The sequence below is a fragment of the Salvelinus sp. IW2-2015 genome, linkage group LG4q.1:29, assembly GCF_002910315.2.
Source record: "Salvelinus sp. IW2-2015 linkage group LG4q.1:29, ASM291031v2, whole genome shotgun sequence".
NCBI classification, from domain to species: Eukaryota; Metazoa; Chordata; class Actinopteri; order Salmoniformes; family Salmonidae; genus Salvelinus; species Salvelinus sp. IW2-2015.
In genome coordinates this window covers 65,128,070-65,153,566 of record NC_036842.1, presented here as the reverse complement: position 1 = coordinate 65,153,566, position 25,497 = coordinate 65,128,070, and the positions used below count along the sequence as shown (strand labels likewise).

The 25,497-nt window shown below is 40.7% G+C and overlaps 1 protein-coding gene across 4 annotated transcripts in view; it reads right to left on the bottom strand.

Moving 5' to 3' along the window:
* The window catches only part of LOC111962375 (enhancer of mRNA-decapping protein 4-like), a 46,370-nt gene extending 21,953 nt beyond the window's left edge, over nucleotides 1-24,417 (bottom strand). Inside the window, exons 1-9 of one of the 4 annotated variants that reach the window (XM_023985422.2) lie at nucleotides 24,173-24,417; nucleotides 12,121-12,277; nucleotides 11,808-11,919; nucleotides 8,717-8,816; nucleotides 2,802-2,988; nucleotides 2,487-2,634; nucleotides 743-847; nucleotides 516-625; nucleotides 284-391 (exon numbers count right to left, since the gene is read on the bottom strand). In XM_023985422.2, the coding sequence (XP_023841190.1) occupies nucleotides 284-391; nucleotides 516-625; nucleotides 743-847; nucleotides 2,487-2,634; nucleotides 2,802-2,988; nucleotides 8,717-8,816; nucleotides 11,808-11,919; nucleotides 12,121-12,277; nucleotides 24,173-24,260 (1,115 nt within the window). In that variant the 5' untranslated portion in view covers nucleotides 24,261-24,417. The remainder of the gene's footprint in view (nucleotides 1-283; nucleotides 392-515; nucleotides 626-742; nucleotides 848-2,486; nucleotides 2,635-2,801; nucleotides 2,989-8,716; nucleotides 8,817-11,807; nucleotides 11,920-12,120; nucleotides 12,278-24,172) is intronic. The other 3 variants (XM_023985419.2, XM_023985418.2, XM_023985421.2) reach the window with 3 other exon arrangements.
* Between the last annotated feature and the right edge of the window lie 1,080 nt (nucleotides 24,418-25,497).

Sequence of the window (25,497 nt, the reverse complement as noted above, 5' to 3'; positions counted from 1 at the left end):
AAGAACATATATTAATCTCTCATGGGCGCTTAAGAGAAAATGAATGATTGCAATGGGTAATGCTGAAAAAGATGGCACCTACACATGTGTCTACCTAACCCTGTGGAACTCAAAATGAACATGTATTTTTTTAAATTATTATTATTTTTTAATCAGACTACATTTTAAAATCGGTAATAAATACAACCCCCTCCCCACCCAAAACAAAGTCTCATACCCTAAATCCTCCCAACGCCTGTTAAGATAAAGAGTAAAGCAGCAGTAGGGAACAGTAGTTACTTACTCTGGGTCCTGTTTCTTGTGGTTGTCACAGAACAGCAGGCAGGAAAGGGGGTTCCCGTTGTGGGGCTGCCACTCGTGTAGACATCTGTGGAAGAAGCCGGGGAGAGGACTTCACAAAGGAAAGTCAAAGTAACCATAGAGAAACAGATGGAAAGTAATGGCAAGAAACAGCTGGAATGTTCAAGAATATAATTGAATAGTTTAAAATTTTGTAAGTGAGTAAAAAGGTCTACCTTGGCTGGTCCTGTCCTTCAATGTAGATTTGCCAGAACTTTACATATCCATCATGACTGGCTGTGGCCAAGACTGTGCCATCCGGAGACAGGGCACCTTCACTGATACGCTGGAGAAAAACAGAAACACCCCAAACTCAATTTCTACACTAAAAACCAGCCTGTAAATAAGTGCTTTCCATACTGGAAACAGACCATGTGATTACWAAATTATTTAAATGCCCTACATCTGTATGTCCTTTTATGGTTATAACTCCGTCCTTCAGGTCAGTGGCATCTACTGGCCAGGTGCTATTGTTGCTGCGGAGGATCTCTAGATCCCACACTTCAGCCTGGGGAGAAAAGACAGGACAATCAGCTGAAGGGAGGGAGTAAAGAAAATAGTACAAATGGAGGAGGCGGCGGCATTTGTAAATAGTCCGGTTATGTGTAAGCAGGGCATACAGTGCCTTCAGGAAGTACTTTTTTCAAATTTTGTTGTTACAAAGTTGGATTAAAATGGTTATAGTTTACATTTTTTTGTCAATGACCTACACAAAATACTCTGTCAAATTGGAAGAACATTTTGACCATTTGTAAAACAAAATAAGACACTAATATAGMTTGATTAGATAAGTATTCAACCCCGAGTCAATACATGTTAAAATCACCTTTGGCAGCGATTACAGCTGAACGTCTTTCTGGGTAAGACAAAGAGCTTTGCACACCTAGATTGTGCAACATTTGCCCATCATTTTTTTTCAAAATTCTACCTCAAAATTGGTTGTTGATCATTGCTAGGCAACCATTTTCAGGTCTTGCCATAGATTTTCAAGCAGATTTTGGTCAAAACTGTAACTCGGCCAATCAGGAACATTCACTGTCTTCTAGGTAAGCAACTTCAGTGTACATTTGGCCTTGTGTTTTAGGTTATTGTCCTGCTGAAAGGTGATTCTCTCCCAAAGTCTGGTGGAAAGTAGACTGAACCAGGTTTTCGTCTAGGATTTTGCCAGTGTGTAGCTCTATTCCGTTTTTTTTACCTGAAAAACTCCCCAGACATTAACAATTACAAGCACAACCGTAACATGATGCAGCAACCACTATATGCTTGAAAATACGGAGAGTGGTACTCCGTAATGTGTTGTATTGGATTTGCCCCAAACATAACGCTTTGTATTCAGGACAAAGTTAATTTMTTTTCCACATTTTTTGCAGTACTTTAGTGCCTTGTTGCAAACAGGATGCATGTTTTAGAATATTTGCTATTCTGTACAGGCTTCCTTCTTTTCACTCTGTCAATTASGTTAGTATTGTAGAGTAACTGCACTGTTGTTTATCCATCCTCATGTTTCTCCTATCACAGCCATTAAACTCTGCAACTGTTTTAAAGTCACCATTGGCCTCATGATGAAATCCCTGAGGGGTTTCCTTCCTCTCCGGGCAGGAGAAGGACGCTTGTATCTTTATAGTGACGGTGTATTTATACACCATTCAAAGTGTAATTAATAACTTCACCATGTTCAAATGGACATTCCATTTTATTACCCATGTAACAATAGGTGCCCTTCTTTGCGAGGCATTGGAAAACCTCCCTGGTCTTTGTGGTTGAATCTGTGTTCGAAATTCACTGCTTGACTGAGGGACCTTACAGATAATTGTATGTGTGGGGTACAGAGATGAGACAGTCATTCAAAAATCATGTTAAACACTATTACTGCATGCAACTTAAGCAAATTTTTACTGCTGAACTTATTTAGGCTTGCCATAACAAAAGTGCTGAATACTTATTGACGAAAGACATTTCAGCTTCTATATATTTTCTTATTGTGTATAAAAAWAAAWWTWWWTTTAAAMMWWARKYCMAWWAMMWTWWKGGGKWWTKKKKKKKGGSCMRKKRMMWTTYCMWTTYMATCCTTTTTAAATTCAGGMTGTAACAACAAAATGTGGAAAAAGTCAATGGGTGTGAATACTTTCTGAAGGCACTGTACATACTCTGTCTTCATGCAGTAAGGCCAGGGTCTGGCTGGCATCCTCAGGGTTCTCTTCATTGTCCTCTAGGATGAAGGGACACCAGATCAACCTCCTATTGGAGTTCAGAGGTGTGTCCTCAGGCCTCCGGACGTGGACAATGACTTGATCCCTGGGAAGCATGTGGGTTAAGGCGCATAACACACAGCTGTACACACGTCACACTATCATATACAATGTGCTTTTAAATGTTCAAAACCAGGTAAATGTATATTGTTACATGAAACAGTAGGAAAGAACCAAGGGAAGTGCTATTATTGAGTAGAATGAGGAGGATACTGGATCTTGCTGCTATGGCAGGTGAGCTGCCAGATGACCAGGTTACCGGCCTCGTCAACACATCCCAGCAGGGTGGAGTCCAGGTGTGCGAAGGCCAGGTCTGTGACTGCACCAGTGAAGCCCTTCAACAGGGTGCGCTCTGCCGAGCCCAAGCTCAACACACGGATCATGGCCTGGTTGTTTGCTCCTGCACACAAGTACAAAACATGAGTTTGCCAACTTCTGTCACATTCAGAATCAATCCATACCTTTTGGTTTTACATGGATAGCTAAAGCAGAGTTAAATGCCAAGGGTCCAAGGCATAGTGCAGTACTTGGGTAAAACACAATATTGGTTCAGTGTATGTTTTACCACCGATTTCTCAATACCCTCCAGTCGTTTGTAATTCTGTCATCACTATAAAGTTAAGTGATTTGATGACAGGCAGAGGGAGATCAAGATTCCAGCCAAAGAGATAGAACACAGGGGTCTTGGCAGTCACACAGCCAAAAGCAAATACGTTTTTTATCCACTGTTTTAATCAAACAAATAGACCTTCCTTTAACCTTTGCAACACCAAGAGCAGGTTTCTAAAGTGCAATTTTTGGGGCTGACAGAAAACAACAAAAATAAATCTAAAAAAAGGTGTTTGTGGTTTCCAAGGAATACAAATCTGAATGGGTACGTACGGTCAGAGTAAGCAACGTGTATTTCCAGAACATGAAATGCAAAGAAAATCCAATGAAAGGGGTACAAAATGGTCAGATCAATGCTGACATCAAGGAAATTCTAAACAAATTGAGACGTGATCTCTTTAAAAGGACAGTCTCACAAGAATAATCATTATTCCATTCTCACTACGCGCTACTCAAAATGCTTGGAACAAATAAAAAGGGAATCGTTCACAAGCACATTTTCAGATCCGATGACAGTCTTGGTAATGTGTGTTTTCGGCAGGAACGGGCATTTAAAATGATTTTACTATTTGAATAATATAATTAATTGTAAGTGCATTCGTTAAGTATTCAGACCCCTTGACTTTTCCCACTTTRTTACGTTACAGCCTTATTCTAAAATTGATTAAATAAAAGTCATTGATTTACACCTCAACACAATCCTTTCTTGGAGCTCTACAGGCAATTCCTTTGACYTCATGGCTTGGTCTTTGCTCTGACATGCACTGTCAACTGTGGGACCTTATATAGATAGRTGTGCCCCTTTCCAAATCATGTCCAATCAATTGAATTTACCACAGGTGGACTCCAATCAAGTTGTAGAAACATCTCAAGGATGATCAATGGAAACAGGACACACCTGCGCTCAATTTCGAGTCTCATAGCAAAGGGTTGGAATACTTATGTAAATAAGGTATTCCTGTTTTAGAATTTTTATACATTTGAAAACATTTCAAAAAACCTGTTTTTGCACTGTCACTATGGACTACTGTGTGTAGATTGATGTTTTTTTAAATTAAAAAAATCTATTTTAGAATAAGGCTGTAACGTAACAAAATGTGGAAAAAGTCAAGGGGTCTGAAACCTTTCCGAATGCACTGTATTTGGATTTCTGGACTCATTTTATACATAGAAATTGACATATCATTAACCAATCAGAGCCCTCCTTTAGGACTGCACATTCAGTAAATCACCAGCAGAGGGAGTTCCCTTTGAATCTATTTTCCCATACACTGTTTGTTGGTGGTGCCCATAAAATGTATCATAACTTCAGAATTAGCAGAGAGCCCACTGGAAATCTGATGTACTTGTAGCGTATACTGTTCCAAACAAAGTCAAATTGAACAAAATCATAAATAAGTTGAATAAATGGTATGTGAACAATTTTATTTCAGAATCTAGACATACTCCATGTTAGAGCACACCTAGGAGTATAACGACACCAAGATGTCTGTATCATGTACAGTTCACAGGCGGCATGTATAGGTCAAAAAAGGCCTAAAATCGCCAGTTTCATCATGATCTTCGCAAAAATGGTTTGTGATACAAATGTGAAAAGTATGTTAAACACTCCTATGTAAGAATTGCCAGAACAATCAGAGATGACAAAAATATTTTCTGCTCCCGCTGGAATTTCCCCCATTGTTAAAATGACAGGCCACAGATCTTTAGTTTAAAGACCCTCGCTGCCTTTCGTCTGAATGTTGAGTTTGATCTGAAACCATTCCTGTGATTATGCTATCCATTTTAAATAAAACTGTATAGGCTTATTATGTAGGCAATTTGTGATATTGCCATCTATTGTAAATTAAAAAAGGACATTTACTGAAGTAAATGTGGTTTGCCARCTAATCTTTATAGTGGTAGTGACGGGAGTAGTAATGGTAGTAAGGAAAGGAAGATACCTAGTTGGCTGTACAACTGAATGCATTCAACTGAAATGTCTTCCGCATTTAACCCAACCCCTCTGAATCAGAGGTGAGGGGAGGCTGCCATAATCAACATCGACGTCTTCAGCGCTCGGGGAACAGTGCCTTGCTCTGGGGCAGAAAGACAGATTTGACCTTGTCAGCACAGGGATTCGATCCAGCAACATTTTGGTTACTGGCCCAATGCTCTAACAACTAGGCTACCTGTGGTAATAGGGTTTTCATAGGCTGTGTTAGTTATAGTGACCTATTTTGGGGTGGTTTGTAGGTGTGGAGTTATTATAGTAGGCTAGAGTGCACTATATCATCATAAGCAAAATGTTTCAGTGGCAGTGATTTCAGTTTACAATGTTGAAGCCTGGTGCCCAACGAATGGCGCAGCGGTCTAAGGCACTGCATGCATATTAATGCATATGTGTGTAATATATATACACTGCTCAAAAAAATAAAGGGGAACAGCATCCTAGACCTGAATGAATGAAATATTCTTATTAAATACTTTTTTCTTTTACATAGTTGAATGTGCTGACAACAAAATACACAAAATTATCAATGGAAATCAAATTATCAACCCATGGAGCTCTGTATTTGTGAGTCACACTCACAAATTAAAGTGGAAAACCACACTACAGGCTATCCAACTTTGATGTAATGTCCTTAAAAACAAGTCAAATAAGGCTCAGTATGTTGTGTGGCCTCCACGGCCTGATGACCTCCCTACAACGCCTGGGCATGCTCCTGATGAGGTGGCGGATGGTCTCCTGAGGGATCTCCTCCCAGACCTGGACTAAAGCATCCGCCAACTCCTGGACAGTCTGTGGTGCAACGTGGCGTTGGTGGATGGAGCGAGATATGATGTCCCAGATGTTGCTCAATTGGATTCAGGTCTGTGGGAACGGGCGGCCAGTCCATAGCATCAATGTCTTCCTCTTGCAGGAACTGCTACACACTCTAGCCACATGAGGTCTAGCATTGTCTTGCATTAGGAGGAACCCAGGGCAACCGCACCAGCATATGGTCTCACAAGGGGTCTGAGGATCTCATCTCGGTACCTAATGGCAGTCAGCTACCTCTGGCGAGCACATGGAGGGCTGTGCGGCCCCCCAAAGAAATGCACCCCACACCATGACTGACCCACCGCCAAACCGGTCATCTGGGAGAGTGTTGCAGGCAGCAGAACATTCTCCACGGCGTCTCCAGACTCTGTCACATCTGTCACATGTGCTCAGTGTGAACTGCTCTTCATCTGTGAAGAGCACAGGCGCCAGTGGCGAATTTGCCAATCTCTGGTGTTCTCTGGCAAATGCCAAACGTCCTGCACGGTGTTGGGCTGTAAGCACAACCCCCACCTGGGACGTCGGAACCTCATACCACCCTCATGGAGTCTGTTTCTGACCGTTTGAGCAGACACATGCACATTTGTGGCCTGCTGGAGGTCATTTTGCAGGGCTCTGGCAGTGCTCCTCCTGCGCCTCCTTGCACAAAGGCAGAGGTAGCGGTCCTGCTGCTGGGTGTTGCCTCCTCCACGTCTGACTGTACTGCCCTGTCTCCTGGTAGCGCCTCCATGCTCTGGACACTACGCTGACAGACACAGCAATCCTCTCTGCCACAGCTCGCATTGATGTGCCATCCTGGATGAGCTGCACTACCTGAGCCACTTGTGTGGGTTGTAGACTCCGTCTCATGCTACCACTAGAGTGAAAGCACCGCCAGCATTCAAAGTGACCAAAACATCAGCCAGGAAGCATAGGAACTGAGAAGTGGTCTGTGGTCACACCTGCAGAACACTCCTTTATTGGGGGTGTCTTGCTAATTACCTATAATTTCCACCTGTTGTCTATTCCATATTGCACAACAGCATGTGAACTGTATTGTCAATCAGTGTTGCTTCCTAAGTGGCAGTTTGATTTCACAGAAAGTGTGATTGACTTGGAGTTACATTGTGTTGGTTTAAGTGCTCAGCCTTTATTTTTTTAGCTAGTGTTTATATTAGTGTTTATAATGTTATGATATTATATTATATATATATATAAATTATATATATATATATATACATATATTACAATATATCATATATATATATATACACATACTTTGTGAATGACACAAGTAATTTTTACAACAATTGTTTACAAGCAGATTATTTCACTGTATCACAATTCAAGTGGGTCTGAAGTTTACATACACTAAGTTGACTGGCCTTTAAACAGCTTGGAAAATTCCAGAAAAAGTCATGGCTTAGAAGCTTCTGATTGACTCAAATGATGTCAATTTAGCCTTTGGAGGTGTACCTGTGGATGTATTTCAAGGCCTACCTTCAAACGCAGTGCCTCTTCGCTTGACATCATGGGAAAATACAAAAGAAAATCAGCCAAACCCAGAAAAAAATAAAAATAAAAATGGGAGACCTCCACAAGTCTGGTTCATCCTTGGGAGCAATTTCCAAACGCCTGAAGGTACCACGTTCATCGTACAAACAATAGTACGCAAGTATAAACACCATGAACCACGCAGCCGTCATACCGCTCAGAAAGGAGACGCGTTCTCTCTCCTAGAGATGAACGTACTTTGGTGCGAAAAGTGCAAATCAATCCCAGAACAACAGCAAAGGACCTTGTGAAGATGCTGGAGGAACCGGTACAAAAGTATCTATATCCACAGTAAAATGAGTCCTATATCGACATATCCCGAAAGGCGCCTCAGCAAGGAAGAAGCCACTGCTCCAAAACCACCATAAAAAAGCCAGACTAACGGTTAGCAACTGCACATGGGAACAACAGATCTTACTTTTTGGGAAACATGTCCTTGGTCTGATGAAAAAAAATAGAACTGTTTGGCCATATTGAACATCGTTATGTTTGGAGGAAAAAGGGGTAGGTTTGCAAGCCGAAGAAACACCATCCCAACCGTGATGCACAGGGGTGGCAGCATCATGTTTCTGGGGGTGCTTTGCTTGCAGGAGGGCTGGTGCACACTCAGAAAGATAGATGGCATCATGAGGATGGAAAATTATGGTAGATATATTGAAGCAACATCTCAAGACATCAGTCAGGAAGTTAAAGCTTGGTCGCAAATAGGTCTTCCAAATGGACAATGACCCCAAGCATACTTCCAAAGTTGTGGCAAATTGGCTTAAGGACAACAAAGTCAAGGTAATGGAGTGGCCATCACAAAGCCCTGACGTCAATCCTATAGAAAATTTGTGGGCAGAACTGAAAAAGCGTGTGCGAGCAAGGAGGCCTACAAACCTGACTCAGTTACAGAATCTCTGTCAGGAGGAATGGGCCAAAATTCACCCAACTTATTGTGGCTAAGGTGTATTTAAACTTCCGACTTCAACTGTATATGTGTATATAGCCGTAATGATCGGATCATACCAAGCAACAAGGGATGGTAATGCATGGTTCCACACCAGAGGCTGGTGAGGGGAGGATGGCTCATAATAATGAATGAAATGGAGTACATGGAAACCAGGTGTTTGAGACCATTCCATATTTTACTATTCCTTTCCTAAACATTTAAAACTTCCACCAGCCACCGTTCCAAACTCACCTCGGATGGCATATGCCAGGTATGCGTTAGAGACTGCAATGAGGTTGCCGTAGTAATACTTGTGCTCCCAGTCGTACTTGGCGACAGGYTGGATTTTTACCTGCATGGAACAGGAAAGAGTCTAAATTAAAGGACCCATATACTTACAACAGAGCAGCACTAAGTCAAGAACATTGTATATTGTGTTAACATGAGGACAGATATTCAAACAATGGTAGTAAGCTCAAAACAGTGCTCGGTAATATATTGCTTAGCTATCTAGAGATATCTACACTTGAGACAACCACCCTTGCCTAAAATAATTGTCTTTACATTGTTTGTCTGAGAACGTTGGTGTAATCACCCCGGTGACCTTTTTCATGTTCTCAAGGACAGTTGAGGGCCCAGTGCAGCGGTTTTGATCTCAATATTAAGTCATTACTCTGTAACATTTAAGAAATGTACTGTAATCGTTACCCATACATTTTCTTTCCCCAAATGGTAAAAAAGCAACAAAAATAGTTTAACAAAAAAAATGTATCAAGCAAGAATTTTGCTAGGACTGTATGGGAGTGGTCTAAGTGCATTAACCCACAGTTAGGAATGTGGTGAGGGGTATGCAACCTGAAAACTAGCTATTATTGGCAGAGCGGTTTGGAACTATTAACAGACGGGATTCTATTAAAGTGTAAAAGTATTTGGTTTTAAATATACGTAAGTATCAAAAGTACAAGTATTAAATATTTAAAATTCCTTAAATTAAAAGGCACCATTTGCTTGTTTTTATTTATTTATGTATAGCCAGGGGCACACTCCAACACTAACAACATAATTAACAAACAAAGCATTCGTGTTTAGTGAGTCTGCCAGATAAGAGGCAGAAGAGACGTTCTCTTGATAAGTGCGTGAATTGGACCATTTTCCTGCCCTGCTAAGCATTCAAAATGTAACGAGTACATTTTGGTGTCAGGGAAAATGTATGGAGTAAAAAGAAGATAATTTTCTTTAGGAAGGTAGTGAAGTAAAAAATATATATAAATAGTCAAGGAAAAGTACAGATTAGCCCCCAAAAACTACTTGAGTAGTACTTTAAAGTATTTTTACACCACTGTCGAACAGTAATCTATGCCGCTCGGTCATGTTGTCAACAAGGCAGCATGATGCATTTTTCAGAAACACACATCTCTTTTCCATAAAATATATGTTTGATAATTCTAACTAGTTTTCATTGAGAAGACAGATAAAGGGCAAGAGCACTAGCCTCGTGTCATACTGTTGCAAGCCGGAGAGGAACCTCTGGCTGGAATGGATCTTGTTAGCTACCCACTCATGCTGCATATAGTCAAGTTTTTTTAAGCAGACTTGAATAATGCCACAAGGCATATAGACATATTGAAAGCATTCAATGATTTACTGTTCGCCAAAGTCCCTATACAGCTACAGTACTTTACAAAAAAAGATACCGGTTGCTTGCGTGCGTATCGGCCATGAAAAGCCAACTGACATTTACTCCTGAGGTGCTGACTTGTTGCACCCTCGACAACCACTGTGATTATTATTATTATTATTATTATTTGACCCTGCTGGTCATCTATGAACATTTGAACATCTTGGCCGTGTTCTGTTATAATCCCCACCCAGCACAGCCAGAAGAGGACAGGCCACCCCTTATAGCCTGGTTCCTCTAGGTTTCATCCTAGGCTCCGGCCTTTCTAGGTAGTTTTTCCTAGCCACCGTGCTTCTACACCTGCATTGCTTGCTGTTTGGGGTTTTAAGCTGGGTTTCTGTACAGCACTTTGTGACATCAGCTGATGTAAGAAGGGTTTTATAAATAAATTTGATTGACACACTAGCTGCCGCATTTTCCTGATTTATTTATTTTATTTATTTATTAAATCAGTACTTGTCCCTGCTTTCTTTTTTTGCCGTGGTTAGGGCTGTTGAGGTCATGAAATTGCCACACCTCCAGGCTATGTAAGGGATATTTGACCAAGGAGGAGCGTGATGGAATGGCTACATCAGATGACCTGGCCCCCATAATCACCTGACCTCAACCCAATTGAGATGGTTTAGGAGGAGTTGGACCGCAGAGTGAAGGAAAAGTAGCCAACATGTGCTCAGGATATGTGGGAACACCTTCAAGACTGGAAAAGCATTCCAGGTGAAGCTGGTTGAGAGAATGTCAAGAGTGTGCAAAGCAATCAAGGCAAAGGGTGGCTACTTTGAAGAATCTAAAATATATTTTGATTTCTTTAACACTTYTTTGGTTACTACATGAATCCATACGTGTTATTTCATAGTGAATGTCTTCACTATTATTCTTCCATTTAGAAAATAKCACAAATAAAGAAAAACCCTTGAATGAGTTGGAGTCCCCAAACTTTTGACTGGTACTATATGCAGAGGGAATGATAAAAAAATAAAAACACTTCCTCATATGCCATTGAAACCTGCATTTCTCTACTGTTCTATTKGTTTTCAAATCAACTTTCTTTAGTTGTCCAGCAGCCAAAKGCACAATCCTAGTCATATTTGCAACCCATGCTAGTTGTTGAATCTTTAGATATCCCCTCCTAAAATTCGAATGACTATTTCCATCTTTGTCATATGATGCCACTTGCATGTGCAGTGCGCTTTTTACAAGTGTTTTCCCGCTAATCGCATTTGTTACCTTTGGGTGTACAAYCATGTGCACATCGCTGCACTAATCAAATGTTTCCTGCGAAAAAAAACCCAGTAAAATGGAACATATCTATTGAACAGTTTGGGGTAGAAACACGGTTTTTAGTATAATAATTGTGAAACCATGACATTAACAAAGCTGTATTCAGTGTGTATATATGGCACTCAGGATGCACTAGGCAGGCACACATATTTTAAAAGAGTTATTGACTTCGGAAAAAAAGTGGCCAGCTGGAAATGAGTATAACTGGCTATTTGGCCAACGGCCGGCACTTAGTGAAAACACAGGAAAAAAATCCATAATCGGTCGTTCTCTATCAGGAAATAACACTTTTACACTGTTCCGTTATATCAGCTATTGTACAAATATGATACAAAACACTAGAAAATAAAATTGACTGCACTGGGCCTTTAATCCTCAAAGTCTTACCTTGTTGCTGCCACGTGCCTTACTGTCAATGCTTGAGTCTCGACTGGCCACAATTTCAACATTGTTGGATGTGATGGGAATGCAAGTGGAACCATCATCCCCAGAGAGGCAGCTGGTGAAGAAACCAAATACAATGTTAACAAACTGGACACTTGATCTCCTAAAGAGATCTAGATTGAACATGGGTTTCAACAACCAATCAACCCAACTGGTTCACACAATACTGAATGTGCATTTCTGTACATGAGAAATCTCTGTTAAGGCAGAGAAAAATACTGTACAACATAATAAAGAAGAGGTAACTTTTACTTACATGATCTGACACTCTTGAGTGTTCATGTTCTCTGAATTAGGGCCTGTGGATTCAGCCATGGTTGACCTGTCGCCTGCTCCTATAAGGTCTGCTCCCAGAAGTCCATTCAATTCACCATTGAAAGATGTTTTGCTTTGGTTCTCACTTGGAGAAGCATCTACGGAAACAAACACCTGTGAGTAACTCAGTCCCCCTAACTTTGGATATCACCAAAAATTATGATAAGTAGCGAACCCTATTGCCAAGCAACATTTTCAGGGGTAAAGCCGAAAGGGGATGATAATGTCCCTCGTGTAATTTTACATGCTACCAGAAAACCCTTACTCATCAAGGACTGATGTTTCATCGCCTCCAAAGAACCCAGGCAACCTCATGCCTTATGATTTGGTTCTGGTGCTTAGACCTTGATGACCCTCAGTTCCATTACATTACACATAAGTCATTGAACGAAGGCGTCTTCTGGACAGGAGAGTTTTGTGAAGAGCCCCGGCGCCCTGTCTGAACATTAACGCACTTCACTTGCGGTATTGTTTTGGAAGCATAAGGGCTTTCATATCACAGAGAAAACATTGTCAAAAAACAAAAACAAAAAGTTAAATTGATACATACCTTTATAGGGTTATGGTTCGCAAACGGCCATATTTTCATGTTACAGTGCTTGTTTAAGTAAAACCAGATGGAAGACAGAGTGGACTACCTGTTCTAATTAGCTGTGAGTCTCCAAAAACCTGTGTGTTAACTTTAGACTGATACCACAAACGTGCTGTCACTGAAAAATAATGTCAGCTGCAACTATGTTAAATCCGGTGAACCCAGTAAATAGGTATTTTGCATTTGTGAAATTATTTTGTGAAATGAAAGTAAAGGGATTTATGTTTCTAGAACAGTGCTGCAATTGAGAATCGATTCACGTTTAGATGGAGTATTTGGCTGTTTTGGCTTCCAAAGCCAATTCGCCTTTAAACAGAACATGTAAAGTCCTTGGACTATAAGGAGTAATGTTAGGCAGGGTGTTAGGGGACAAAGTGAAACTTTGGTCCTCGAGTTATACTTCGTATTACATGTTAGAAGCTTCTCAGGAACACAGAACACTATTTCACGAGGATAGGATTTACCATTATTTTCAAGTTATCGTAAAAGGTTGGGGCAGGTCAATGTTAATCCCTAGTCAATAATGGCACTAAGTGGCCTGTCAGGATTCTTAAATTCAACACATTGTCCAATATGGCATGATAGGAAATAAAAACAAAAAACTATATTTCATAGTATATTATGCAAATTAGGCCGTATGGAATACATAATTACAGTAATTTAGACCGATAAGTTTAGGTAGGGTGGTCATATTAACTATTTATGAAAGCATACCTCTTTTTATACTACTTTATGCAAATTAGATACACACAAAAACATCCCTACACAAGCACCCACACCCTAAACATAGAAACACTTCTCAGCATTCTCAAACACTCACACAGCACCCCCACCAACACTTCTCACCAAGTCTGACCTGTAGCACCGAGTGCTACTAGACGAATAACATAAAAGGTAAGCCTGCACCCAAGTTGGGTTTCATTGTCATGTTATTTTTCATGATGAGTTACTCTGTTGATGGGCGGATAAACTGCAGTTAAACTGAACTAATTCGTTTAAGCACAGAAGAGAATGAGCCGCCTGCTAGCCAGCTGCACAGAAAGATAGATGGTACACATTTTCAATTCACTGATATTTAGYCTGTTTTTAWCGATTGTAGGGCTGTAGCCACTGAATTCTGGTCGTTTTTACTTGAAAGAATAAARCCGTCACAAAATTTGCCGCCGACAATACAGCCAATGCAGCGCTGCCTCTCGCCCAGCTCGATGCCTCAGCAAAATGCGTCAGGCACTCCCACACAGCTAGAAATCTAGCCCTCAACATTGAAATGGAGGTGGCGAAAGGTGAATTGGACCAATCCACACATCAAAACGTGGCTACAAGGCTCTACTTTGTAACCTGCTGTTTCTTTTTCTTCGTGTCTCTAGCTAGGTTTCCATCCAATTGGGCAACAGATGTGACTATTGAAAAACTGCATAAAAACAATATGCACATACTCCCACACAATTACCTTGTTACCATTTTGCGGTTAAATCCCCTCCCCAAAAAATACAAGTTAAATGGGTTTCCATCACATTTTCAATTCTAGTTCTCTCACCAAACATTTGCGTTATATAGCGACTGTGACCACTCTGGTATTGCGTATAGCTTACATGGAGATAATTATTATGAACAAAAGCGCGATAACATTTTTGTTTGTCAAACGGCAGCCAAGCATCGATTATCATGTCACCAGAATAAGACCCTCGCGATATTTATTGGAAAGGAGCATCAAGCTCATCACCTTGCACTTTCAACACCCTGTGAAGTTCATCATAACTTTCATCTGTAGCCTAATAAACTGCTTGCTTTCCCGACGAGTCGTAGTGGGAGRACGACACGTCATCTCGTGACTCCCAAGGTTATTCGATATGGTTATGATATCAATATTTGTGCATAAAAGCGTTTACATCGACAATCCTCGTATAATTCATTTTACCGACAAGATCCCACCTTGTCTAGGGTATTTTGTTTACATTTGGAAAGTTGAGCGAACATTCCCCCCCCCATCAGGCCCGTCATGACAATATCTGACGTACTTTACACGCATAAAAAGGTTGGACGGATGAATAACAGAAGCGAAGGAAAAATGTTTTACCTTATATTTCATAAGACGCCCGATAACAGTGAAACACCCTCATTATTAGCAACACAACGTCACATCGATCTTACTCTGATAGGTTGAGGAAAACCCATTGCAAAGAGCAAATATGAACAAACCGATTTTACGGGTTTCACAAAAAGGTCTGTCCCACATATTTGAACGTTCTAACATGACTAAACCGTCCGCATTACGTGCGCGAGTTTTGTAAAATACATTTACACACGTTATTAAATAATTTCATCCAAACTGCTCGCCAGCGTCGACATAACCGGGCACCTTGATGCTCTGCAAGTCCCGCGTCTCCCATGGTTTTTACAAGCATATTAACCCACGACAGTGTTTGAAAGATGAAATTGGTCCACACTCCAATCCAGTTGGTGGCGGTAATGCACCTTAAAATAAGTTGCCAACCACCATATAAAATCCACAGAAGGATGAACAAGGAGATTAATCAAAATTAAAAAAAACTATATAGGTTTCCCATTTTATCTGTGGATTAATTGTCGGAATAGAGAGCACATGATTTTGGGTGAATAAAAATGAAAAAAAAAAAAAAAAAAAGGACCATATGCATTTCAGGTAAAATAACCCAATTTTTATCTCCCAGGACAAATTAGCTAGCAATGTCCATGAATGTTTTTTGTGTGTTTCAACCTGTGCGCAAATTAATATAGTTGGTTTTGAACACSCCTGGTGGGGATAGACAAAATCAACTAGTGCCGTCACCGACAAAAAATAATCTTGGTCGACCAAGAGTCATCGGTACTTTCGACCAATCGATTGTTGGATATTTTAAAACATATTTTTCTATAYGCTTTTCCATGCATTTGAATAAAATCAACTACATGTATCTTGTCTGATACTTTAAGCGCACTGTCTGATTCAATAATTAAGACAGACAAATGACTCAAGGAGCCCAACGGACACGCTGTATTAAAACAAATGACAGTGAGTGGCTGTGTTACTGGCGCATGTCGTCTCTCCTCCCTGCTGCAGCGACCATAGCACAGCAAGTGTTGATCGCACTGTCCATTCTGAAGCTGCAACATAATTACAGCCATTTAGTTKAATTGTTTCTCTGACATCAAAATCCCCGATTTGTTTAAGAAAAACCTTCCCTATTCCCTCAAACCTTGATCTTTTACGTAACACATGTATGCATCACATGCACTTGACCAATAGGGTCGGACCTATAGTCTATCATAATTATAAGAAGAAATTGATTATTAAAAAAACTCTGAACACGTGACAGCAAAATRGGTGCAGAGGACGTGAAAAAGAAACTTGAAACGGGGAATGTTTACTGGTTGCGCAGAAGGGAAATGGATAGTTAGATGTGCGGAAGACATTTGACTTRGTTGTGGTAACTACTGGAGATCAAGAAAAAGGAGGGTATTGGAGCAAGCGCTGCGTGAATATTAGGCCTGTGTGTGACAAACAGGTGCTTAAGATATTTTTTTCTGACCATTTGGAAGTGTAAATTTTAAGTCTACCAGAGAGTCTGTTCTAACRAAATATATATACTGTATATGAAGCCTTTATTACAGCAAAGACTAAAAAGAGTTGCATGCATTCGTGAATTGTGGTTCATTTATTGTTTAATTATTCAAAGCGCCCTTTATTTCATTTAAAACTAAAATGCTTGTTTGCATTTCAAAGCACGAATGACTCATATGCTGTGTCATGACATGACCGAATGATTGATACAGTAGATATCTATATATATATATATATATATAGATATCTACAAGTAACAAGGCCCGAGGGGGTGTGGATATGCCAATATACCACGGCTAAGGGCTGTTCTTTAGCACAATGCAACGCGGAGCGCCTGGATACAGCCCTTAGCCGTGGTATATTGGTCATATGCAACAAACCCGAGGTGCCATATTGCTATTATAAAGTGGTTACCAACATAATTAGAACAGTAAAAATAAATGTTTTGTCATACCTGTGGTATAGGGTCTGATATACCACAGCTGTCAGCCAATCAGCATTCAGGGCTCCAACCACTCAGTTTATGAATTGATATGTAGGCCTAAGTAGGTTATGGCATTAAGTCTAAACAGGATGCGCTCTTAGGACTACAGATCAATGGTGCTTAAACAATGCTACTACTATACGAAGCCTACCAATGAKAATGACATTACTTAATATAATGATAATATAACAATAAGGTGGTCAAGAAAAAGGAGGGTATAGGAGCGAGAGCTGCATGCATACTATGTGACAAACAGGTGCTGTTGATTACAATATTATTTTTCTACCCGTTTAGAACAGTGTAAACACTAAATACATTAGTAATACCAGAGTCTGTTCTAAGAAATAAAAAATTGGAAAGCATTTACTACAGCATAGCAAAGATTAAAAACAGATGAATTTGTGAAATTGATTTATCCAACATTATGCAGTTGCGTGAGGCTTGGTGCTCACGGAATCAGTACGCTATTAAACAAACACTCAAACAGGCAACAGAAGCAGGATCTGTCTTATTTCTGTAGATATACAGTGCCAGTCAAAAGTTTACAACTACTCATTCAAGGGTGATTTAAAAAAAAAATTGCATTGTAGAATAGTGAAAACATCAAAACTATGAAATAAAAAGTATAAGCAAAAGTGTTAAAAAATATATTTATATTTTAGATTCTTCAAATAGCCACCCTTTGACTTGACAGCTTTGCACACTCCTTGCATTCTTTCAACCTGCTTCATGAGGTAGTCACCTGGAATGCATTTCAATTAACAGGTGCCTTGTTAAAAGTTAATTTGTGGAATTTCTTTCCTTCTTAATGCATTTGAGCCAATCAGTTGTGTTGTGACATGGTAGGGGGGTATACAGAAGATAGCCCTATTTGGTAAAAAACCAAGTCCATGTCATGGCAAGACCAGCTCAAATAAGCAAAGCGTAACGACAGTCCATCATTACTTCTAGTCATGGTCAGTCAATCCAGAACATTAAGAACTGTGAAAKTTTCTTCAATTGCAGTTGCAAAAATYAAGCGCTATGATGAAACTGGCTCCCATGAGGACTGCCACAGGAAAGGAAGACCCAGAGTAACCTCTGCTGCTGAGGATCATTTCATTGGAGTTACCAGCCTCAGAAACTGTAGCCCAAAAAAATGCTTCACAAAGTTCAAGTAACAGAAATCAAAACATCAACTGTTCAGAGGAGACTGCATGAAATCTGGCCTTCATGGTCGAATTGCTGCAAAAAAAACACTACTAAAGAACACCAATAATAAGAAGAGACTTGCTTGGACCAAGAAAAACAAGCAATGGACATTAGATCGGTGGAAATCTGTTCTTTGGTCTGATGAGTCCAAATTGGAGATTTTTGGTTCTAACCGCCGTATCTTTGTGAGACGCAGAGTAGGTGAACGGATGATCTCCACATGTGTGGTTCCCACCGTGAAGCATGGAGGCGGTGAGATGGTGCTTTGCTGGTGACACTGTCTGTGATTTATTTAGAATTCAAGGCACACTTAACCAGCATGGCTACCACAGCATTCTGCAGCGATATGCTATCCTATCTGGTTTGGGCTGAGTGGGACTATCATTTGTTTTTCAACAGGACAATGACCCAACACACCTCCAGGCTGTGTAAGGGCTATTTGACCAAGAAGGAGAGTGATGGAGTGCTGCATCAGATGACCTGGCCTCCACAATACCCCAAGCGCAACCAAATTGAGATGGTCCGACTCATCTCAAACCGCAGAGTGAAGGAAAAGTAGCCATTTCATGAAATTAGTTGCAAAATGAATAGGAAATATAGTCAAGATGTTGACATGGTTATAAATAATGATTTATAATTTAAATGTGACCTTCAAACTTTACTTTCGTCAAATCCTCCTCCATTTGCAGCAATTACAGCCTTGCAGACCTTTGGCATACTACTTGTCAATTTGTTGAGGTAATCTGAAGAGATTTCACCCCATACATCCAGAAGCACCTTCCCACAAGCTGGATTGGCTTGATAGGCACTTCTTACGTACCATACGGTCAAGCTGCCCCCACAACAGCTCAAATCGGGTTGAGATCCGGTGACTGTGCTGGCCACTCTTTTATAGACAGAATACCAGCTGATTGCTTCTTCCCTAAATAGTTCTTGCATAGTCTGGAGCTGTGCTTTCGGTCATTGTCCTGTTATAGGAAGAAATTGGCTCCAATTAAGCGACGTCCACAGGGTATGGCATGGCATTGCAAAATGGAGTGATAGCCTTCCTTCTTCAAGATCCCTTTTACCCTGTACAAATCTCCCACTTTACCACCACCAAAAGCACCTTCAGACCATCACAATGCCTCCACCATGCTTGACAGATGGCGTCAAGCACTCCTCCAGCATCTTTTCTGCATCTCACGAACGTTGTTCTTTGTGATCCGAACACCTTAAAAACTTAGATTCGTCTGTCCATAACACCTTTTTCCAATCTTCCTCTGTCTAGTGTCTGTTTTGCCCATCTTATTTTTTATTGGCCAGTCTGAGATATGGCTTTTTCTTTGCAACTCTGCCTAGAAGGCCAGCATCCCGGAGTAGCCTCTTCACTGTTGAGACTGGTGTTTTGCGGGTACTATTTAATGAAGCTGCCAGTTGAGGACTTGTGAGGCGTATGTTTCTCAAACTAAACACTAATGTACTTGTCCTCTTACTCAGTTGTGCACCGGGGCCTCCCACTCCTTTTTCTATTCTGGTTAGAGACAGTTTGTGCTGTTCTGTGAAGGGAGTAGGACACAGCGTTGCACGAGATCTTCAGTTTCTTAGCAATTTCTCATATGGAATARCCTTMATTTCTCAGAACAAGAATAGACTGATGAGTTTCAGAAGAAAGTTMTTTGTTTCTGGCCCTTTTGAGCCTGTAATCGAACCCACAAATGCCGATGCGCCAGATACTCAACATGTCTAAAGAAGGCCAGTTTTATTGCTTCTTTAATCAGAACAACAGTTTTTAGCTGTGCTAACATAATTGCAAAAGGGTTTTCTAATGATCAATTAGCCTTTTAAAATGATAAACTTAGATTAGCTAACACAACGTGCCATTGGAACACCGGAGTGATGGTTGCTGATAATGGGCCGTTTCCAGCTACAATAGTCATTTACAACATTAACAATGTCTACACTGCATCTGATCATTTCAATGTTATTTTAATGGACATTGTTTTTTGCTTGTCTTTCAAAAACAAGGACATTTCTAAGTGACCCTAATCTTTTAAACGGTAGTGTATATGTGGAAACTCCTTCAAGACTGTTGGAAAAGCATTCCAGGTGAAGCTGGTTGAGAGAATGCCAAGAGTGTGCAAAGCTGTCAAGGCAAAGAGTGGCTATTGGAAGAATCTCRAATATATTTAGATTTGTTTAACACTTTTTTGGTTACTACATGGTTCCATATGTATTATTTCCTAGATTTKATGTCTTCACTATTATTCTACAATGTAGAAAATAGTTCAAATAAAGAAAAACTCTTGAATGAGTAGGTGTCCAAACTTTTGACTGGTACTGTATGTGTTGATCACGTGTCAAACTCATTCCACAGAGGGCCGAGTGTGTGTGGGTTTTCGCTCCACCCTTGTACTTGAGTGATGAATGAAGGTCACTAATTAGTAATTAACTCCCCACACCTGGTTGACAATTAATTGAAAGGGGAAAAAAACAGTACCCCTGTTTATAGCCTCGTTATTGTTACTTTTATAACTGTAGTTTATTTAGTAAGTATTTTCTTAACTTTTTCTTGAACTGCATTGTTGGTTAAGGGCTTGTAAGTAAGCATTTCACAGTAAGGTCTACACTTGTTGTATTCAGCGCATGTGTCAAATAAAACGTGATTTGATTAATTAACTAAGGTCACTAATTAGTAAGGAAGTGAGTTTGATACCCCTGGTGTAGATAGTTTGATATATTGAAAACCTAAAATGTACTGTTTCTGTAAATTGGTTATTGAGTTGGACAAAACTGTTGACATTGGGCTATACATCAAMATTTATTTTCTACAGGAAGCAATAGCATCATTTAAAACTTACATTTCAGGAATATAAATGCAACTTAACATTATTTTCCAATGGATTTGTACTTAACCAGGGGGGGGGAAATTGCCAAATTATCCCAAAACGTGCTGCGATTTATTTATTTTTATGATATACAAGAAATCACCTAAAAAAGGGTTTCACCTGCCTACCTTCAGTCAGTTTTTGGGCAACCTGCTGCCTAGTTATTTAGCTAGCTAGCTAGATACTCATTTGTATTAAATAAAACCAAAAATGTGTTAGGTAGCCGTTGCGCACTTTAAAATTGTAACGTTAGCCAACTTACCTAACAAGCGCCGTCTATAGCTACCTTTCCACGTAAATGTACTGCTAGTTTGATAACCCTGCAAACTACCAAGAAAGCAAGCAAACATCTAACCTGTAGCTAGTCTAGTAATGTTAGTTAGCCAAGTTAGCTAGCCAACATCAATTAATTAATGTTTTACTAGCTAGCTAACGTTAACATTAATTAGCTGAAGTTAACTTGCATGATAGGGATGGCGCATTCTGCTAAAGTTATGCTTTGATCAGACCGACAGTCATTGCATCAATGCTGCATGGTAAATTCTGCATTGACACTTTATTCATCATGTAATCCAACATTTGTACTGAATATGTGTGCATTCCTTTTTGCTACTATTTGTCAAGTCTACACATACAATGATGCATATGTTGGATTTATCCAACGTATGCAGCACACAGAACGTTGGGTAATGAATGTAATCGTATTCCTCTGAGCAGAGTAACGGCTCAGGTTACATCCATAACCCAATGTTCTCTTTCGTTTTCGTAATGGGTTGCCAAACGACCTAGAGGTTGTTCAGACAAAAGAGTGGGATAACACCATTTAAATTAGTCCAGATGAGTCCCTGGGACATCACTGTATCCACCACAGGATGCAACAGAATATAATTACCCAACAAGGTAACAGAATTTCCACTGTGGTATACAACCACACACACAAGCAAGCTGAAAGCTATATGATTCTTCATTTGGGTGCAACAGCACCAAGAGTGGAAGGCCTCTGTATAAAACAGCCATCTCATGGATGGTTGAAAAGTATGTACGTACTAGGTTGACGGTACGCTCACTTATCTGGGTTGAGAGAGCATGCCATGTCCAGAACCACAGACCCCAGTGATGGTGTGGACATAACATTGAGTCTGCAGTACCTCAAGAAAGTCATGGGTGTTTCCCAACTTGCAGCAGCACAGAGTCTAGGGAGATCTCACTGAACAAGACCCATGAAGTGGCCATACCCGTGAACAACTGTGCTACCACGCTATCTGGAGTTGGTCTACCTGCTACAGCGTATGATTTTGACACGGCATTGGTAATCCAATGTGCCAGTCTCTGTTCCATAACACACAAAAAGCTGTTCTGTTTGACAAACAGTTCTTGTTGCAGCAAGATATTCACTGTGTGCATGCAGGCAAAGTGTATGCAACTCATAACTCTCCTGTGAGTAGTGGGGAGGCAGAGCACATGTCAAACTCATTCCACGGAGGGCCGAGTGTCTGCAGGTTTTCGCTCCTCCCTTGTACTTGATTGATGAATATAGGCCACTAATTAGTAAGAAACTTCCCACACCTGGTTATCTAGGACTAAATTGAAATGGAAAAACAATCCTGCAGACACTACGCCCTACATGGAATGAGTGACACCCCTGCTGCTATTAGCCCATAGAAACATGGGCTACTATCTCAAAGAAATCAAAGACATTTGTTGTGAAGTGTCTGTCCTATATCTGAGAGAAAACTTCTTACATTTGGCACTAAACAACTTCCATTAATTCGTTTTTTTACTTCTACCGGAATACCTTCAAATGAGTCTGAGAGGCTTGTGTTCGTCCTAGAGTAAAACAACCAACATGTACGTACGCGTTCCGGAGAGACTCACCTTTCCATAGATGGGTCATAGTGTGTAGCCCAAACTGTTCTGACTCTACAGAGGGAAGCTGGCAGATCTGCAGTAACGACTTCAGACGAGTCCCGTGACGCTTGTGGGGGTCGTAGAGCAAAACTGAGAACACCATGGTGTTCGTGAGAGTCTCATATTTTGAAGGCCAAACCGTTTGGGTGCTACAGACGTTTGTGAGAGAATGTCTCATGGTCTGACAAACGCCGCTGTAGCCCTGCCACCGCAGATGCGGAAGGGCAACGTCAGCGGATGTGGTGATTGAGATGCAGCCAAAGCAAAAAACATCCAGCTTAAACAGACGGATTTTGATGGGTATTTGTTTATTATGCTAATTAGAATGATGTGAGAACCGATGCGCACTCCAGGCTGATCTTCCTCAAGACCTGAGGGAACAAGTGAATTGCTGGAAAAGCATACAGCAGCTCCCATGGCCATCTGTGCGATAGAGCATTGACCCTGAGTGGTCCTGCTGTACCCGTTACAAAAAAACACATAGGACAACGCAAAGCGAACAGTTCAGCGATGCCCCTTCCAAATTGATACCTGATCATCTCCACTACAGTGGGATGTATCCTCCAGCCTGAAAGAAGAGGGCCTCCTCTGGGGAGGTCTGCTGCCTGATTCTCCACCCCCGGCAGGTGTATCGCTCTGAGGGATGTACAGTGTGTTTGCACAAAGCAATAGCTCCCTCGTGCAGTGACACTGACCTCAGTCCACCCCGGCAGTTGGCGCACAACCACGCTTGTGTCATCTGTCCGTTTCAGTAGTTGTCCTCTCAGTACTGGGAGGAAGTGCCGGAATGCAAGGTGAAAGGCCTTTAGCTCCAGTAGGTTGACATGAGCTGGTTTCCATGGCGCTGACCATACACCACGGAACCCTGACTGGTTCAAGACCGCTCCCACCAATACTCTGCGTGCTGTGGTACAGAGGGGACTCGGCTTGCATATAGTGGTGTGATCAAGGCGTTAGCTAGCCGTGGTTCAACTTACTAGCTAGCGTAATCGTACATTTGGCAAGCGTAACGTCGTTGGGATAATTTAGCTTACTAGCTACGTTTGTTAACTAATTGGCTGGCAACCTTAGTCAGTTAACGTTAGCTTAACTAGCCTAACTAGCAGTCTGCTAACTTAGCTAGCTAATATGTTCGCGAATGTAAAGTAGCTAGCTAACGTTAACTAATGACTTGTGAAAAAGTTTAAGTAAACTAATTAGGTACGAATGTGAACATACGGAGCTAGCTCGCATTTTGCAGCGTCCGTCCATAACTTTTGATAGCAAGGTTACGTTAGCTAACTAGAACTTTGTCCAAAGCTAGGTAGCTAAGTTAGTAGAATTAGCTTGCAATGCGGCCTAAAAGCGCATTTTCATTCCAGTTAAACTTACCAACGCTGTTCCCGGGTCGGTCCAGCTTTAATATATCACGAAGATGCTGGGTTGCACCCTCTATATCTATGTTTGAATTTGAAGCCATATGTAAGGGATGGGGGGGGAACTGGGTCGTCAGAGGGGAGCAAAATTATTTATATTTTCGTTCTTTGCTGTCAGTGTTCAATTCGTTTGACCGAACGCCACTAACCGTCTAAACTTCCGCTGGGTGTTCATGCATTTCTCTCCCCAGCAAAAGCTAGTGCGCTGTATTGTTCCGAGGATACTGTCTGCTCCACATTCCACCCCAAATTGTTGCAGCATAGGTGGCATTGCAGCCTGGCTACCCTTCTGTCTGTTTAGCGAAAACGTTCCACTCCTAGTACTTCGTGATATATGCCAAAGATAGTTTAGCAAATAGCATGACAGGAGTGAAACGATAGCTGAACAGTCCGGAACCAAGACTAGTGGCATGGCATCTACAATATTTATCCAACCATAGCTTGGTTTCCATCCAATTTGCGACAGATTTTCATGCGAATATTTAAAAAATCTGCATAAAACAATATGCGCATTTTCCCGCAGGAGATGTTTCTATCAAACGGACTTTATGCGAATAAAAAGGTTGTTCGTGATGACTTAGTGCACATAAAAATAACTTTTGCCGTTAAATTCCCATATACCAAATGAAAAATACAAGTTAAATGTTTTCCACTGCATTTTCAACTCTACCGTTGGTTTTGTCACAAAAACRGTTGCGTTATATAGCAAATGTGCCCACTCTGATTTTGGCACATGCACTATATCCAACAGCTCGCTGACCTACATTATGAGATTATTATGGATAAGAGCGATATTGTTAGTATTTGTCAAACGGTAGTCAAGCATCAATCATCATGTCACCAGAATAAGACCATCGATATTTAWTCGAATGGAGCATCACCTTGCACATTCACCACCCCATTATAACTTTTATTTTCTGTAGCCTAGCTTTCCCGAGTCATAGTTGGAGGTCCACACAACATATTGTCGTGTTTACTTCAAAATAATGGTTATTATATCAATAATTGCGGATAAAGGCGTTTCCAACGCAATTCCTCGCTTAATTAATTTTACCTACACAAAAATGTCCCATAATGTCTAACTATGTTCGGCATTTATAAAATTGTACCGCATTTCATGTTTTCATCAGCCCAAACACTGAATTGACAAGTGTGTAATTAAAGGGAAAGGGAGATACCAAGTCAGTTTAACTGCATGCATTCAACTGAAATGTGTCTAAATGACACTAATAAAATATTGCCATTTCATATGGAATTACATTCCATACACAGAGAACCGAA